The sequence below is a fragment of the Daldinia decipiens genome (assembly GCF_022478715.1).
Source record: "Daldinia decipiens strain CBS 113046 unplaced genomic scaffold F4813scaffold_3, whole genome shotgun sequence".
Lineage (NCBI taxonomy): Eukaryota > Fungi > Ascomycota > Sordariomycetes > Xylariales > Hypoxylaceae > Daldinia > Daldinia decipiens.
In genome coordinates, this window is record NW_026054546.1 from 1139988 (window position 1) to 1155552 (window position 15565).

General features: G+C 47.2%; 5 protein-coding genes across 5 annotated transcripts; 2 read left to right on the top strand and 3 right to left on the bottom strand.

The window, feature by feature from the left end:
• The first annotated feature begins 725 nt into the window (after window positions 1-725).
• Window positions 726-1195, top strand: F4813DRAFT_346067 (uncharacterized protein). Its single transcript, XM_049241820.1, has one exon. It carries the CDS (start codon window positions 920-922, stop codon window positions 1172-1174), a length of 255 nt encoding a protein of 84 aa, XP_049103846.1. The 5' UTR covers window positions 726-919; the 3' UTR covers window positions 1175-1195.
• A 6088-nt stretch (window positions 1196-7283) lies between these two features.
• Window positions 7284-9037, bottom strand: F4813DRAFT_175625 (6-phosphogluconate dehydrogenase C-terminal domain-like protein). The gene has a single exon (XM_049239249.1). The coding sequence runs from the start codon at window positions 8963-8965 to the stop codon at window positions 7538-7540; it is 1428 nt and encodes a 475-aa protein (XP_049103847.1). The 5' UTR covers window positions 8966-9037; the 3' UTR covers window positions 7284-7537.
• Window positions 9038-9613: 576 nt separating this feature from the next.
• On the bottom strand, window positions 9614-11045 carry F4813DRAFT_385553 (uncharacterized protein; the record flags this gene model as incomplete). The annotated part of the gene is made up of 5 exons (XM_049246271.1): window positions 9614-10138; window positions 10193-10483; window positions 10540-10710; window positions 10776-10844; window positions 10986-11045. 5 exons carry the CDS (start codon window positions 11043-11045, stop codon window positions 9614-9616), a joined length of 1116 nt encoding a protein of 371 aa, XP_049103848.1.
• A 1430-nt stretch (window positions 11046-12475) lies between these two features.
• F4813DRAFT_346073 (uncharacterized protein) lies at window positions 12476-14183 on the top strand. The gene is made up of 4 exons (XM_049241821.1): window positions 12476-12760; window positions 12867-13094; window positions 13170-13445; window positions 13502-14183. Exons 2-4 carry the CDS (start codon window positions 12912-12914, stop codon window positions 13874-13876), a joined length of 834 nt encoding a protein of 277 aa, XP_049103849.1. The 5' UTR covers window positions 12476-12760; window positions 12867-12911; the 3' UTR covers window positions 13877-14183.
• A 25-nt stretch (window positions 14184-14208) lies between these two features.
• On the bottom strand, window positions 14209-15514 carry F4813DRAFT_175693 (uncharacterized protein). The gene is made up of 2 exons (XM_049239250.1): window positions 14554-15514; window positions 14209-14477 (listed from the first exon to the last, which is right to left on the bottom strand). Exons 1-2 carry the CDS (start codon window positions 15064-15066, stop codon window positions 14406-14408), a joined length of 585 nt encoding a protein of 194 aa, XP_049103850.1. The 5' UTR covers window positions 15067-15514; the 3' UTR covers window positions 14209-14405.
• Between the last annotated feature and the right edge of the window lie 51 nt (window positions 15515-15565).

The window sequence follows — 15565 nt, forward strand, 5'->3', positions numbered from 1 at the left end:
TACAGTGCCTTCGAGCCGGAGATACAGTAACAGTAGCAGCCAACAGTAGCAGCCAACAACAAGGAAGAAAACGTGCAAAAAAAAAAAGAAGAAAAAAAAAGAAGGCTAGGTACCACGTTCTCTTGATCTGGGAACTTCGATCTACAGTGCTCTTCGAGAAAGCTGCACGCTAATCACGCCGGCTCTTGTTATTTCTGGGGTGGGTGTTAGGGGGGTTGGTTCCGAGGTTCGCCACCGAGACAGCAGATTGGCCCTGAGCAGCAGTTGTGTTAATTGTCTTGTGTGCGTCTGTGTGCCTGTGGTTTATGGTGTGTGTGGTGTATGGTGTGTGCGCTGTCATTGTCACATATAACACGGCTGCGATATAACCCCCAAATCCACTATCCCTAGTCTTCCCTGCGAGCATAGCTGCTGTTCTCTCGCCTTCTAATGGTTCCTTCCAATGGTTCAGCTTCCTGGCTTTCGGCTACCCCTGGCGCGCAACGATTGCGGAGACCGTGGGGAGTCGAGATGTTCGAATTCCTTCGTGCCGTTGGCCGGCCGTGGCGTGCGTGGTCTCATATAGATTCGAAACTTACACGTACTCGCACAGAATGCATTACGGAAGGTTCTCTTACACGCTACCGATAACATGCAACTCGACCTCATGTCCGTCTTTCCCCTCTAAAAGAAAAATGCCTCTTATAGAAGCTGTGTATGGCGGTGCTACTCTGACATCTACGAGCAATACTACCAACGCGGTAATATATCCTTCCGCCGTTAGGAGGTTGTTGTGCCTTAGCCTTAACTTGGGGTAATGCTCATCAGCTAGATTCGGCCGGGACCTCCTGATCTAGAATCCCGGCAGACGGCTAGTCAGGTGCTGACAAGTCTACAGTTGTTGACTCAAGTAACAGCTGTCTCGTCTTGCGGTGAGATTATGTCTCTTTTGCATATGGCGCCGCTCATTTCCCTGTTGGCGGGGACGAAGGCATATTATTCGTCTGCTATGCCCAGTGATATGTCGTACCGTGCTTCATCGCTTGTTCTGATACCCACGTGGTATCCTAGAAGCTATCTACAAGGGTACGCCATCAAGATTCCCGTAGCATTAGCCCTCATTTGGGATAAATATCCATGCCCAGGAATCCATCTCGGGAAAAGAGACGTTATTCCATGTTTTAATGGTTTATAGTTTGAGTCGGGTCGGATCGTATCATGCATGATATGATATAGTAAAAAACGAAATGGTATGACTTTTAGGAAGCTCTGTGAAGCCATAGTTGGTGTAATATGTTGACGGTTCGGTCGGCGTTTATCTCTCCAAGACGCGTAGGCGCAACAGCGTTGGTAGATCCCTGCTACTGCTGCCATTGTCGTTGCAGGATCTCCAAGACCTTTGCAGGCTTTGCAGCAACTTAAGCATGGCGACCACGATGGATGGTTGATTTACCCGTCGCGTACCGTGCCGCCCCGGCTGACAATGCTGACGTGGTTCTGCACAAGCTCTGCACAAGTGATATACGTTACCTAGTAATATATTCCAGCGGTGTGGGATCTCGTTTCAACTGCCGCCGGCCTTATAGTGAGGGGTCCTCGACGAGCGCCCCTGTTGCTGCAGCTTATAAAAGCTATCATTTACACGCTTAGGGGAATTTGGCTGCACGAAAGCCATGCTGCAATGTGAACATGGATGATAGCTAGGTCTAGCCTACCATTTCCATCCAGCCAGCGATTACCAGCCAGTCAGGTCTCGGCAATGCAGGCTGCAGTATGCGACGCATTCCCGCCGTGTCAATCGACTATCACACCTACCTTGGAGGATAATGCTTGGACGTGCTTGGATATGCTTGGATATGCTAGGGGATAGATAGTATTAGGGAACCGTATGGGGCTTATCGCTTCAGGCGTCGTCTCTATTTACAAGTTAGATTAGAGTTGAAAGCTCGGATCTCTTAGGGCCAATATGACAGAATCCCATTTGGTAGCGCACAGCAGATTCCGATCGATCCGGATCTGTCATTCAAATCGCGGCGCACGGAGGTCTGTTACCTAGTAGCCTTAGCATCTAGCTGTCATGGTCCCATCCACGGCTTTCGAGATTAAAAAGGCTGAGCAATGTCTCCATGATCGGCACGAGTCTAAAGACCGAGCCTTTCGGCCGTTTTAGGCTTGCTTTAAGCGTCACGCCATGCATGTATAATAGGTAGCAATGCTGTTTAATAGGTAGCTGAAGTCCTAACTTGAAAGGAGGCCAGGCTACAGGAATGAGATAATTGCTATATGTGTTTGCATAGAGCGTCTGAATATCGCCCGATTCCTTATCTAAAGTTGCTGTAAGTGCTTTGGCGAGTTGAGGCTGAAAATCAGATCTCCTCGTAAGGAAGTCTTTTCTGCTTGATTGGATGGTGATCCGTTCGCGGCTCCTGGCGAGAGCCCGGCTGGCCATGGAAATACTTCAAGATAAACCGTTCAACCTCCTCTTAGATTAAGAGGCCTGTCTAGACATTGTTTAATTGTGTTCATAAGACCAGATAAGACGTTGAACGACAGTATCCGCTCCGATCTGCACAACCAATCGGAGATTTCCATTAACATCGTCATATGCAAGACACTAATATCGTGTTGCAATGCTCAGATCTGATTGTCTGTGGTTATCGCGATGAGGTCCGTGTAGACTTAGCTTAATCAAAATCTCCGACTTCATATCCACAACGCAAATGCAGCATAGAGCCTGCTATAGAGACTAGGAGGCTTCTATAAACTTCAATTACACGAGGCTCGATTCCTGCAAGCGTGGTTGGGCGTATGTTTAACCAGCGCATCGAGATGGATGTCGTAGGCGTAGATGTCCCAATTCCCTAAGATATCTAGAATGTTATAAAAAAAATTTAGGCACCATCGGGGCTACGTAGAGTCAGTGTAAGGACGTAAGAGGATGCAAGTTTCTTTAGCATTAAAGAAACCATTGCAAGCTGACATACGCTCCGAAGGCCCTCGGGACGTGATCGCTGTATAACTTGTACGCGTCTAAAAGCGGTCAAACTAAGAGTTTACGCAACGATGATCTCAGACTTTAGTATAGAAGAGAATAGTACAAGGCTGTAGCATGGTCAGCCCCTTAGACAAGCTTGTACATTAGTGCTCGTCGGGCGAAAAGGGCGACAGGCCCTTCCGACTCTTGAGGCCTAACGAGCGAAAAGGGTGTTGTAAGACGAGGCGTAGTATCTGTTGTCTGCTGCCTAGCCTAGGCGCCTTATTAGTACCTATTCGTACTTGTACTTCTCTATGTAGTGAAGAACTGCGCCAGGGAATGGGGGGATATAATACGTATATTAAGTTTTCGACCCTGTCGTCGACGGCCTATATCGATCTCGTATTAATGAAACCTCCACGCCTCACCAAAAGGCAGGCTGTTTAGGTTCGATAACCCGCGGCCAGGTTAGCTCTTCCGGCTCCACGAATTACTCACGAAACCTCGCTTCCCTGACGGCTTGCAGGCAACGAGAGGGTTCTCGGCGACTCAGAAACTATCAGTCGTAGAAGAATGTGGTCCTCTGCAGCTGCGACCTGACAAATTCTCATTTCCGAGTTTATGCGATACCATGCGGTGAACAGCGGCCGGCCCCCATTGTCAGACACAGCCAAACAGGTTTGTTTGACGAGACAAAAGTCTGGGTGCATGAGTAGAAGACGAATGGGATCAAGCCGAGGCTTCCTTGCCAGGCCACGACTTCTGCCGCGCATCAGTTCCACCGGAGTACTTCCATCGCATAATTATCTCGGGGATAACCTGCCAAATTCGACAAAAGCTGTGGGTCTCTTCGTTTGGGGGCTTATTGTTGTGTGTGAGAAGGCAGCGTCATGCCATGATGCCATGATTACATAGTATATTTTCACACCCCTTATTGGCTTCCTCGGGTTTTCTGGGTGATAACAGTGGTGCCGATCTTTGTTATAGATCCTGGACTGACGTATCAAGAATTGGCCTAGAGTCGTGGTGGTAAGCCTTACAATTGAGATCAGTGCGAAGTTGTATTGAGAAGAAAGCATTCGAATAGAAGTTGCGCCTGTTAGAATATGTAGTTAGTTCCTCTCTAGCGTAGGTTAAGGTCTGGTCTTTAGCTAGTTAAACCTTATAAACTGTTACCTAACCTAGTATTTTTGTTCCTTCCGCATTGTTGTTACACTATTAGTGAATGATAAGTTATACCTGCCCTAGGTACGAACCGATTGTTCAGTCTATGTATCTTAAGAGTTTAAACCCAAAGTAATTTAATACGTGTAGCAAGAAGCTTGTCTCTCAGTACCTAAAGTATAGGAACTTGAGGCCTACTTAACCCTGCTTCAATGATCAAGTTTAAGACTCAGTCTTGTGACTCAAGCCAAAAGCCCCTATTATTTTGCGACATATAATAACGCAAATTAAACCACAACTATTGCACTATCACGAGTTTCTAGGCTCACATTGTAAAAAAGGTATAAGGCTTTACAGAACAATTTAATCCTAATTCATTTGCTTATTTCTTATACTTAAATCAACATTTCCTACATTTACGCTACCAATGTTGGTTAATGTAATGCCTCTAAACGCACTATTTTCAATGTGTATAGTCATGGGCTCCCATAGCTTAGTTAAATGCCCTCCACGGAAAAAACGAGTTTTTTCCATACTTTCTGATTTTATCTCGTGATGTAAACTGCTAGTACCTGAATTCCAAGTAGAGTCACTGTTTAAGTGCTTCATTTGCCATAATTCAAACTTACCTAGTGATAGAAACCCTTAGTTGCTACATAGCAAGTTTTAAGTTTTAGATATCTTCATAATATCATGATATACAGTCTTATACACAAGCTGCTTGGTATCTTTATTAACATTCCATGCTGTTCCCCTGGTAGCCGCCGATCTATCAACTTGAAGAGAGTCGTACAACGAATCTAATGAAGCAAGTAATAGTATGGAACCATAAATTTACCGCTTCCTCCCGGGGATTTATAGAAACGTTGTATGTCCAACAAAGCCGTAGACCTATTAATTGGTATGTATGCCCAACACTCTTCTATATCATACTCATATTTAAGTAGATACGAGGATCTCGATATTTTATGCCCTAGGAATGTACTATAAGTATAAAGGAAGTCTTAAGTGCCTCTTGTCTATAGATCAGGTAGAGAATGGGGAAATACGTCGTGGTACGAATAGCTACGGCACTACATCATCCAAAACAATACTACAAATATGCAAGCGAAACCTTTAACATTGATACCCTAAAAGCCCCGGAGTAAGTCTCTTAAAGGGCACCGTGGGAATACTCTGTAAGAGAGACTTATATTACTACAACCAATAGCATTAAACCAGCATAGAAGCTCCCCAAAACGCGATATATAAGTACCTGTCTTTCTCTTTCAAAAGAGATAGGTATGATATAAAACTTGTTAGGTTAAGCTGTTATGGTTTGAACTGCTAACTATCACATTATACTAGTCGAGTATCTAATTATTTTATAGCACTTCACAGCATATTTCCGACCCTCGAAAACTCTAACTTCAGTACTTCAATATTATGACTTCCTCGAACCGTTTAGCCTCAAAATCAAATTGTACAGTACATTACCCCGGGATAAATCTTGTTATAACACATTATATGTTTCATCCGTGTCGCTATGTATGTATAGTTGAACCGGTGTGTTGGTCCTTTTTACTTATTTTCAACACAAGTACCATTTCACGACCATCCTTACAATGGCCTTATAAGTCAACGAGGCAGCACCTCAAGCCAAGACAATTTATTAATACTAAACACTAAGTATAGAAAAGACACACCTCTACTGAACACAAATCCATTAAGTTCCTAGGTTAGATTAAATGGTCGAGGTAAACGCTCTCAATAAACATTAACGGCATGTGCCTGGGTAAAATAATATGGAAACTCCATACTATAACACAATCAAACTAGAATTAAAGCTCTTCGTTGCTTTTATACCACTAGACGTCGATGTGTCTTTACGGGTGAAGCTCCGAGGTAATAGCTGCTGGCCATCAACCTTATATACAAAGAGGCTCATTTGATAGCCTCAAAAATAGTCTTCTTGACACTAGAAACTTTCAAAACACCACTTGGACAAGTTGGGACTCTTGCTAGAGACGCACTATTGAGCAACGGGCTAACCAATGCCCCTACTGAATCGACTGTAATCGGAATCTATCAGCTTTATGTATAGTCTAATAACCGCAAGGTAGACAGAAAAGTGCCTTAACCCTAAAACTATCACAACTCTTCAATCTTAACTATGTGTTGTTTATATATCTAACCCTGTGACCTTGTTCCTACCCTTGTTCCTACCCTTGATACCTAGCAAGTGATTCACAACTGTTCGTAACTGCTCGCAAGTATAATTTACCCCGATGGCGTAGATCACCTAGCAAGAGGTAGCCCCGTAGTCCTCGAGAATATAAAAAAGCCATGGTTCTTCTCCCTACCTACCATGAAGCTCTAAAGCACCGACGGCTGGCTACATTATCTTCGGAATACCAACAAGCCTTTACCTAAATTATGCCTAAAACGGTTCGATTATTTACCGGGGTTATCCAAGGAATACTACACCGTCGGTTATATCATTACTTTGCAAACTGTTCAACTCGGAGAATATACCATGCTCTTAACAGGCATATCCTCGGCAGCCTAACTCATAAGATTGCGGTGTATATGTTCTCGCTATTGCCTTCCACCTTACGCATCTTCCTAAATTTCACATCTCAAAACCATCTCTTTCCACGGAAAGTCTCGATAGGAGTGCCCTGCGTCGATATTTTACCGATCTGCTACGGACGCCCTCGGTCATAATTCTTTACAACGCCGTCAAAGTGGAACTGGAAATGCCAACCTTTCTTACTACTATAATCACCAATTACAAGACAATACACCGGCATCCTTACTCAGGTCCAGCTGGGACACGACAGAAAAGGATCGCCTCGTACTTTAGAGTGTACAGTTCCATAACAAGATATAAATGAACCTCACAGCATACGTTTTCCCTATGAGGTCCTTCCGTACCAAATATCACAATGCTATGGAGTAAATAGTGACTAATATCTCATAAAGAATATGAAGACTGGAAAAAGCGTATAAGCTGCCTGGAACTGTTTATGGATATGAGGGACCAACCTATGAACAAGGGCAGAACGGGAATCAGTACTTCTAAAGACCCCCTAGAGGAGATTAAACGATCGATTAAGAACATGCATGAAAAGTTCGAGTATAAGGCATAGGAGCGCAGTGGTATGTTCTTGTAAGTTCAGCATGGGTAAAAGTAAAGCATTTAATAATAGGTATAAATAGGCTATAGGTGCTAGGGCTCTGGATGAGATATCTAGAACAAAGGAAATGTTCAGTATGTATAGTCGTAGGTTTCTGTAGTTACCTAGGTCAGAGTTCCTTACGGAACAACAAAGTTTCCTCCATGCTATTTGGTCCTACCTCGTGACGATAGATGTTGAAAGTTTGTCTGTTGTTATGATATACAACCTCATATACACAGGTACACATGTACAATTCAACCTAGCTCCGACTAATTTGAAGCTCTTTAACCAACTCACCTCTCGTCCGCACCGCTCCGTCTTCAACCAACGAAATCAACTTCTGGTTAACAGGTAGCCCGCCCTCGTCTCCAAGATACCGCGCCGTCTCCACAAGCCAGCCGTTGAAGTCCTCTATCTCGGTCTTCTTACCGGCTCGCACGTCCTGTAGCATCGAGCTCGTGTTCGCCGCCACTTTCTCACCAACACTATAGAGCATTGTCCGTAACCGTGCGGAAGAGAATCTCTCTACAAGACCTTCCCGTGTTCTTTCGAGACTCTCTTCCGTAGCTGCCCCTATCGCTACACCACCCTTTCTATCTTTATCTTGCGCAAGTAATATATTCTCACTACTTCGATGTCCTACTAGCGCTCTCAGCGTGCGACTCGCCTCCTCCACCAACATCTCAACCACACCCCCCAACCCATCCCCGCGCTCCTCAAAAACCTCCCCATTCTTACACATTAGCACCGCCGTCAGCGGATTTATAACCGCATTAACCACCAGCTTCTCCAGCTGCGCCACCCACAACTCCCGCGTCGCGACTCTCCGCGCATTTAACCCCGGCGCACCGACGATCTGCTCAGCCAGGTAGTCATCTTTATCTCCATCATTATCACTACCATCCCAGCCGTCTTCGCGTACCATCACAGACCCCACGCGCACGTCCGCAGGCGAGGCATGAACGCTGCGGAAGGGCCCCAGCGACGTCACGCCATGGGTCGTCACACACGCAAGCCAGCGCGGACCTTTACCTTTGCCAAACCGCGCCGCGACGTATGCTTTTCCCAGCGGCGGCCAGAGCTTACACATGCCGTTTTGCGCGAACGCGACGGTCGAGCTGCCGCCGAGATACCGTCTCACGCAGTCGACCTGTGGGATAGCATCCGGGGCTTTAGTGGCTATGATTAGATTGCTGATACCGTAGCCTGAGCCTGGTTCCCTTACCAAGCCGTGCGCTGGGTAAGTGTCGGTCCACCATTCGATGCGGAACGAGGGGTTCCACTCTGTCTTACCGTCGCGCACCAGCTCGATACCCGGATGGGCTTTCCACTGGTCTAAAAGTTCCCTCCGATGGACGACTAAGGTAATCGGCGGCCGGGGATCATTCTTAGCAAGAAAGCTTGCATATAGACGACCGATGTTTCCGATGCCTAGGATGTATATGCGGCGGCGCTCATCGTCTAGGTTCGGTATTTCTCCCACCTTGGGGGATTTACGGGCGTAATTTGCACTATCAGGATTTGCACCATCAAGTAAGTTTGTAAGCCGCCAAGCATAAAGTCTTGGTGGTTCCGATTGGTCTTCTGTAACTCGTTGTAGCCATTTTGTTGGAACTTGTTGCGAGCTTGTAGAAGACGATACCATGCGTAAAGAGTGTTTACACCAACTGGCCTTGAAGCTGTTCATGATCCGTCGGTATCGAACGACTTATGACAGCTTTCGTAGCCTTGTAACCTTTAGAGCTTTCCGGGATATTACGATGTACCGAATTGAGTCTAGATGAGGATCTACTATTCCCTTTTAAGATTCAAATAGGCTTTACGAAGATCCCCACTAGTAAGGGCCAATTAAATATCGATTGGATGCAAGGGCATACCCCAGCCACCGATCCATCGTTTTGATTTGGTAAAGCTTGTGAAACATTCTAGCGTCTCAAACACTTAGGTACCTAACAACCCTCGGATCTTGCCTACTTAGGCAAGTACCTATGTAAGCCTCAGGCTATCACGTGCGATTATCTACAATTCTCCGGCTAGTCGCATATGTATTGAGGTCATAACATTGTAAACCTAAGACAGGGAGTTTCATAGGCTAGAACAAGAATAAAGAGACAATGATATTTATGAAAATCATATCAATTAAAAACTACTAATTAGCGCTAGCAACTAAATCTGCTGCCGAACTATTAAAACTAAGCAATTTGCACGCAAAGCCTAATGGCTAGTCAAGAACACCGTCCATATCCTGTAGTATTAGGCAAACGTTCTTCCGGCGAAACCAGCGTATGAGACTGGAGACCAACCGAGCATCGTTCCAACGATGACATACTTCCGACTATAGTTGAGTGATGATATCAGACAATTCTAAGCCAACACCCTTCTTCGAGACTGTCACGCCATGGTCAACTCCTGAAGATTCCTTCACCTCCTCTCCCATTATTTGGGAGGGGCGCTTGCGGAGACACGCCTTTTCTTCTTGTATGGGAGGAAGGAGCGATATCGAGTGTCCAACAGATACCGCAGACTTAACATTCTCCTCAAATGAATCGCGAGTAACAGATCGGACTGACGGGATAGTACCGTTGACACCGTTGATGCCGTTGACGCCGTTGACACCGTTGACACCGTTGACACCGGGTGTTGTAAATTTGACTAAGGTTGTACGTTTGGTGGTTAGGCCGATTTCTGGGGACTGGGATTGGACAGACTCAACACGTTCAACGTGTTCTACATCCTCGACATGTTCAACGTGCTCGGTATCGTTCGCTTGATCGTCAGCAAGGGACAGATTTTCCCATGAAACGTTCCATGAACTACGCCATGAACCCACCGAGGATGTCGGGCTACCATGAGCTAATGGCTGGATAGTGAGGTTAGTAATGGATAGGGGAGAATAAAAGTGAAGTTATCATACCCAAGGTACAGCCCTAAGGCCAATATTTTTCAGCCTGTCTGGGTGGATAATTGGCCTAAATGAACAGGAATTGAAGCCGAAGCCAACGGCTGCAGTAGGTGGTATATCGCCGTTCGCAATACCATCCAGACTCAGATAGGATCTCAGTTCAGATGAAGGACGACAGCTTTGACAGCATACGAAACGACATTCCTCATTCCAACTAGGAACCCAGGGTTCGGTACTTTCACTGAACTGGAATCCTGGCGGCGGGTCGATTGTGGGTGATGCTGCCTGCGCAACATTACGGACCTAAATTATATATTAGCATGTATATTGTCCTTGTATACCGGTAAAAGAACACATACGTGATCCCTTTGCGAGACGATGGTGTGGATCTGGCTAGGAGTGTAACCCTCTAACTGCTCACTCGTGACCTCCTTGAAGATACTAAACTTCTCTGATCTACTTCGAGGACTCCTAGGCCGAACCTTCTTTAACTGCTTAACGAATTCCAACCCAAGGCTATCGAAACACACCTAAAAAAAAGCTAGTCAGCTATTACGTGTGTTGTAGAAAATATTAAAACGAAGGGAGAACTCACTCGTTGTTGCTTCTCTATGGCGTCTTCGATGACAAATTCTTGATCGTCGGTGCATCTCCAGAGCCATCCCTACTGGCCTGGTTTACCGCACAGAGAACAAGTTAAACGGGGATCGAACGCACGCGTCATAGTTAGGTGAGAACATGAGGCGTTAAAACGTGTTTGTGGAGGTTGTTGCATAGCTTGTGCTAGGTGGTATAGTCGTGGTACAGGCGACAGGGCTCTCTGGGCCTCCTGTGCCCCTGGACCCTGTCGACGTCCTCTCTTCATGGCTTGAGTAATAATGCGTGAAGGTATACCGATAGAAGTTGCTAATGCAGTGTTGTGTCGAGATGAAACAGAAAGGTAGATGCTGGTATACAGCGAAAATAATACCTGGGTTGAATGCGTTTAGTGACGAATGTATTCTAGTAATAGAGCGGTCAAAACGACTAATATTCCCCCCACTACTATCAATACTAACGAAAGTGGTATTGATGGGGGAGAAACACGCTACTATGCTTTGTAGAGAAACAGTAAAAACGAAGGTGGTTTTCAAGAAATTCTGTACTTGATATGCCGCACTTTATAAGTCAAAACTACTTGAAATAGAATAAATGTTAAGACTCGAGACCCACGAACGGATATGTGAATTTGTGGATAGATGGAGGGGCAAGGGCGCAAGGACGCAAGGACGCAAGGTTGCTTGGACTCTCTGGAGAACTAGTGATGAAATAATTACGAATGTTTATTCCGATTGCTAGTTCGACTGGGTGCGTACGGGCCTTCCTGGGTGCCTAACATATACCTACAGGTAGGTACTTCCGTGCATATACATAGGCGACGAAACTAGGTGGGTAAAGTTTAGGCAGGTGCTGCCTTAGATTAGGTAGAATAGCAACTACGAATTATACTACTATAGTACCTACCTATAGGCTAAACTTGCTAGGTTAGACCATTTCCCATAGCATTGGATAGAGGTAGCTACATCTAAGATACATGTACTTATTGGTGTCGAGTAGCTCAGGTACACGCTTGAAGCTATTCCCAACGACATCGTCCTCCCCTGAGTTTCCTTTTGGCTTCCGAGCTCGTGGGTTGTACTGCATGGTTAAACCCTATTTTACCGTATCACTTGTCATATCATACATGTACCGTCATTTTCATTCTCGCACCCCTACGTACCTAGGTATATACACGAGATGCATTAGTGGCGTGATAGACACTGTAGTCATACCTGATAACTCTCCATATACGATTAGCTACCAATTAGAGGATATTCTCCAAGGTGTGCATGTAAAGCGATTTTGGGTCTTAGTGGTTCTTGTGGTTCTTGCGGTTCTCGCTGCGTACTGAAAAAGGAAAATACATGTGCACTCGTACTGAAGCAGTAGCCAGACCGCGGAGGAACGAACCTACCGGCTAATCGAACCAATGAGGAGCGGGGCACGTTCAAGGTCGAGATAGATCGAGCCCGAGTGTTTTGTGGATTTTATGGATCGCAGCTGTCGTGCAGTAACAGTCCCCCCCTTGATCCCCCTTGGTTCGAGGTTACTAAAAAAGCAAGAGACCCACCTAGGCGTGGTCATCTCCTGGTCGCGACTTTACGAGCCAATGAGAGGGGACTATGGCGAATGAAAGCGCAAGGAGAGGAAGGTACCCAGCCAGGTCCCAGCAAGGTTCAGCAGGTGCTGGCGGCCCCAGACTTGCCCGACCTGTTGTCCAACCTTGTCCAACCTCACCCTCACCAACCTCCTCCACATCTTCCACAATCTGCCACCAAATCTGCATCCTATTGTTCATCTTTCAAACTCGACCGATACGGATGAGTTTCCAAAGACCCGCAATTCCCTCCCGGTGACTTCTGCCCTCACGTAGAATGCTAGCTATCATTTCTTCCACCTGCGAGAATATTCTTATGCTTTGATTGATAGATACGCGAAAGCCTGTAAATTCACGTCCGAAATCCGAAATAATCCTACCGAGGCCCCCCCCGTCAGCTCAAGGTAAACAAATCAATTGACACCAACAAAGTCCCAAGTACCCGCCGTCCACACTCGAACACCTTTCTTTCCCGACCGCACTTTCATCGCTAACACGATTCTTGCTTAGACTTTCTGGACTAGACCATCTGTTATCGATTAAACTCAGGCGATCATGTCGCTTAAGATCGAGAGAGAAACGATCCGTCATGCGACCGAGACCGTGCCCGGCGCTCTCGCGCACATTCCTCGTGACGGCCCTCTCCCAGGTACGACCGGCAAGCATCCCATCGCAGAGGCGATCGGTACCGCGATCACTGGAGGTAAACGAAACGCCGGCACGAGGGGCTACTTAATGGTACGTCGTGATTTTTTGCCATTAACTTTTAAGATCCGCCGAGTCGCAACCGAGCTGACCTCGGCTTTCTACTAGGCCTACATCAATCAGCTGGAGAAAAATCCGATGCGGACTAAGATGCTCACGGCTGGAACCCTCGCCGGTCTACAAGAGCTTCTCGCGTCGTGGCTAGCTAGAGACCGCAACAAGCATGGAAACTATTTCACAGCCCGTGTCCCAAAGATGGCGGCATACGGCGCTCTGGTCAGCGCGCCCCTAGGCCATTTCCTGATCTGGTGTCTTCAAAAGGCCTTCAAGGGTCGCACGAGTCTTCGTGCCAAGATTCTCCAGATTCTTATCAGCAACCTTATAGTGCGTTCCCCAGACCGCCACCTAAACTAACTGCATAACTGACGTGCATCAACTAGGTTGCTCCAATCCAAAACACTGTCTACCTCGTCGCTATGGCTCTCATCGCCGGTGCCCGAACCTATCACCAGGTCCGAGCAACGGTACGCGTCAGCTTTATGAAGGTCATGAAGGTATCTTGGATTAGCTCGCCGCTGTGCCTTGCTTTTGCACAGGCCTTCCTACCTGAAGCCGCCTGGGTTCCCTTCTTTAACGTTGTCGCCTTCACCATCGGCACGTATATTAACACCATGACTAAGAAGAAGCGTCTTGCTGCCCTGCGTAAGAAGCACTTCGGCGACGGACGATCAGGCTCCGTAGCGAGTGGACGACCCGAGCAGGACTATCCCCATCCCCCTCCTTCCTCAATCGGTGGACCTAACCCACCATACTAACTTGTGAATTAACTGTCGGGATAGGGGATGGGGATGGGGTGTTGTGTGGGACGGAATGTGGAAATCTGTAGGTATTGAGGATGACCGGGGCCGGCTCACTCGACTTAATATCGGGGACGCTATTTCACGTAACGTCGTATACAAGTAACGAGGGAAAATAGGGAGGGTTGGGGTTATATCTTGGGACGATCCGTGATGTGTTCAGGAGTATCCGCGCTTTTATATAATTTGCTTTCGTCCTGTTATTTGCAGTACCAAAATATTTCCTCGAGTAGTTCATAAACAGAATAAAATATTGAAAAGATAACCTTCTCCAGTCTTCATAGTATGGATGATGTTTGTATAAGCTTCTAGTAATATTGCCACTGATGCTCGTATGACATTGGTTCATCTGAGATAGTTATGGTTGATTCTAGTAGTTATTCAATATTTCTTTTTAAGAGATATCTATTCACATCTATTCCAACATGTATCGTTTCTACCCCAAATACACATCCGTGCCCCACCAGTATGGTCGATACGGCGGCCCTTACGCGGTGAAGTCGATGCAGCTCTCGTAGGTCTGCCTCGCTCCCGTTCCGTACCACCACCATTGGAGAACCTACACACACACACGCTCTATTAGCTACAACGTAACATAACACGATACAACACCCCGAGTCTCAAGGTTAACTTACACAAGAACCGGCATCGGCGCACTTGGAGCCGAGGTCCTCGGGGATGGTAACGTCGAACTTGGTCTGGTTGGCAGGGGTCTGGTGAGCGTAGAACTGGCGCTCGTCGGCATAACCGGAAGGCCAGCTGAGCAGAGGCTCGCCGATGATGGTGTTAGTCTTGGTGTCGACGACGGACACGTTGGCAGCGCCGACGTGCGGGATCGTCAGCTCGACCTCGATGGAGACCTTTTGGCCGGGCTTGTAGGCTTGCACGTTGGCGGCGTTGTCGGCGTATTGCAGGCCGCGGCATAGCCAGAGGTTGCAGAGCTCGCCGTGATATCCCGTGTCCTTGGCTGCGAGCTCGGGTAGCCCCTCGACGTGCGAGGTTAGGTCGCCCTTGATGTTGGCGACAACGGAGGACCCGCATGCAGCGGAGGATGCGTCTCCTGGGCCGCGGGGGGTGGGCGTCGTTATCAGACCGTGACCAGAGACGGTGGCGGCCAGGGCGGCAAGAGGAAGGAGTTGCGCGTACATTTTGACGGTGTTAGTGGTGATTAGAAGTAAAGAGTATGTTCTAGTCGTGAGGAAGAAACTATTGAAGCGCTTATATCCAGTCCGTGTGTCTCACACGACGGTTAAAGCTAGCTGGGCGCAAGTGCTCTTTTGTAACCCCTTAGTCTCCATCTTTGATTCCAAATACCTCCGCTCGGAACCCTGTCTCTGGCAGGAGATTTAATAAAAGATATTCCAACGTGCAGGGTCCTTCCTTTTCGCCCGGCAGACAATATATGTCGAGAGGCGGGCCCTGCTCGTGTGGGGGGCGTTGGGCGCTGGGGATCCGTCGTCCATATAGCCGGTAAAATAAGGACGTCGTCGTACTGGATCGCGGGTAAAAAGAAGGATATGCGAAAACGACGGCTAGACGTCCCCAATTCAATCATGGCCGGCGCGTATGCCGCGCCCCGTCGAGGTATCCGTGCCTGCTGCATGGTACCTAAGGGAACGAGCACTCCCGCGGAACGACCTGTTTCCG

Excerpts from the sequence above, each read along its gene's own strand:
- F4813DRAFT_175625 (XM_049239249.1), bottom strand. The coding sequence starts at position 8,965 with ATGAACAGCTTCAAGGCCAGTTGGTGTAAACACTCTTTACGCATGGTA.
- F4813DRAFT_346067 (XM_049241820.1), top strand. The coding sequence starts at position 920 with ATGTCTCTTTTGCATATGGCGCCGCTCATTTCCCTGTTGGCGGGGACG.
- F4813DRAFT_346073 (XM_049241821.1), top strand. The coding sequence starts at position 12,912 with ATGTCGCTTAAGATCGAGAGAGAAACGATCCGTCATGCGACCGAGACC. Across the intron at positions 13,095-13,169 it reads GCACGAGGGGCTACTTAATG|GCCTACATCAATCAGCTGGA; the intron begins GTACGTCGTGAT and ends GCTTTCTACTAG. Across the intron at positions 13,446-13,501 it reads TTCTTATCAGCAACCTTATA|GTTGCTCCAATCCAAAACAC; the intron begins GTGCGTTCCCCA and ends TGCATCAACTAG.
- F4813DRAFT_175693 (XM_049239250.1), bottom strand. The coding sequence starts at position 15,066 with ATGTACGCGCAACTCCTTCCTCTTGCCGCCCTGGCCGCCACCGTCTCT. Across the intron at positions 14,478-14,553 it reads GCGCCGATGCCGGTTCTTGT|GTTCTCCAATGGTGGTGGTA; the intron begins GTAAGTTAACCT and ends GTGTGTGTGTAG.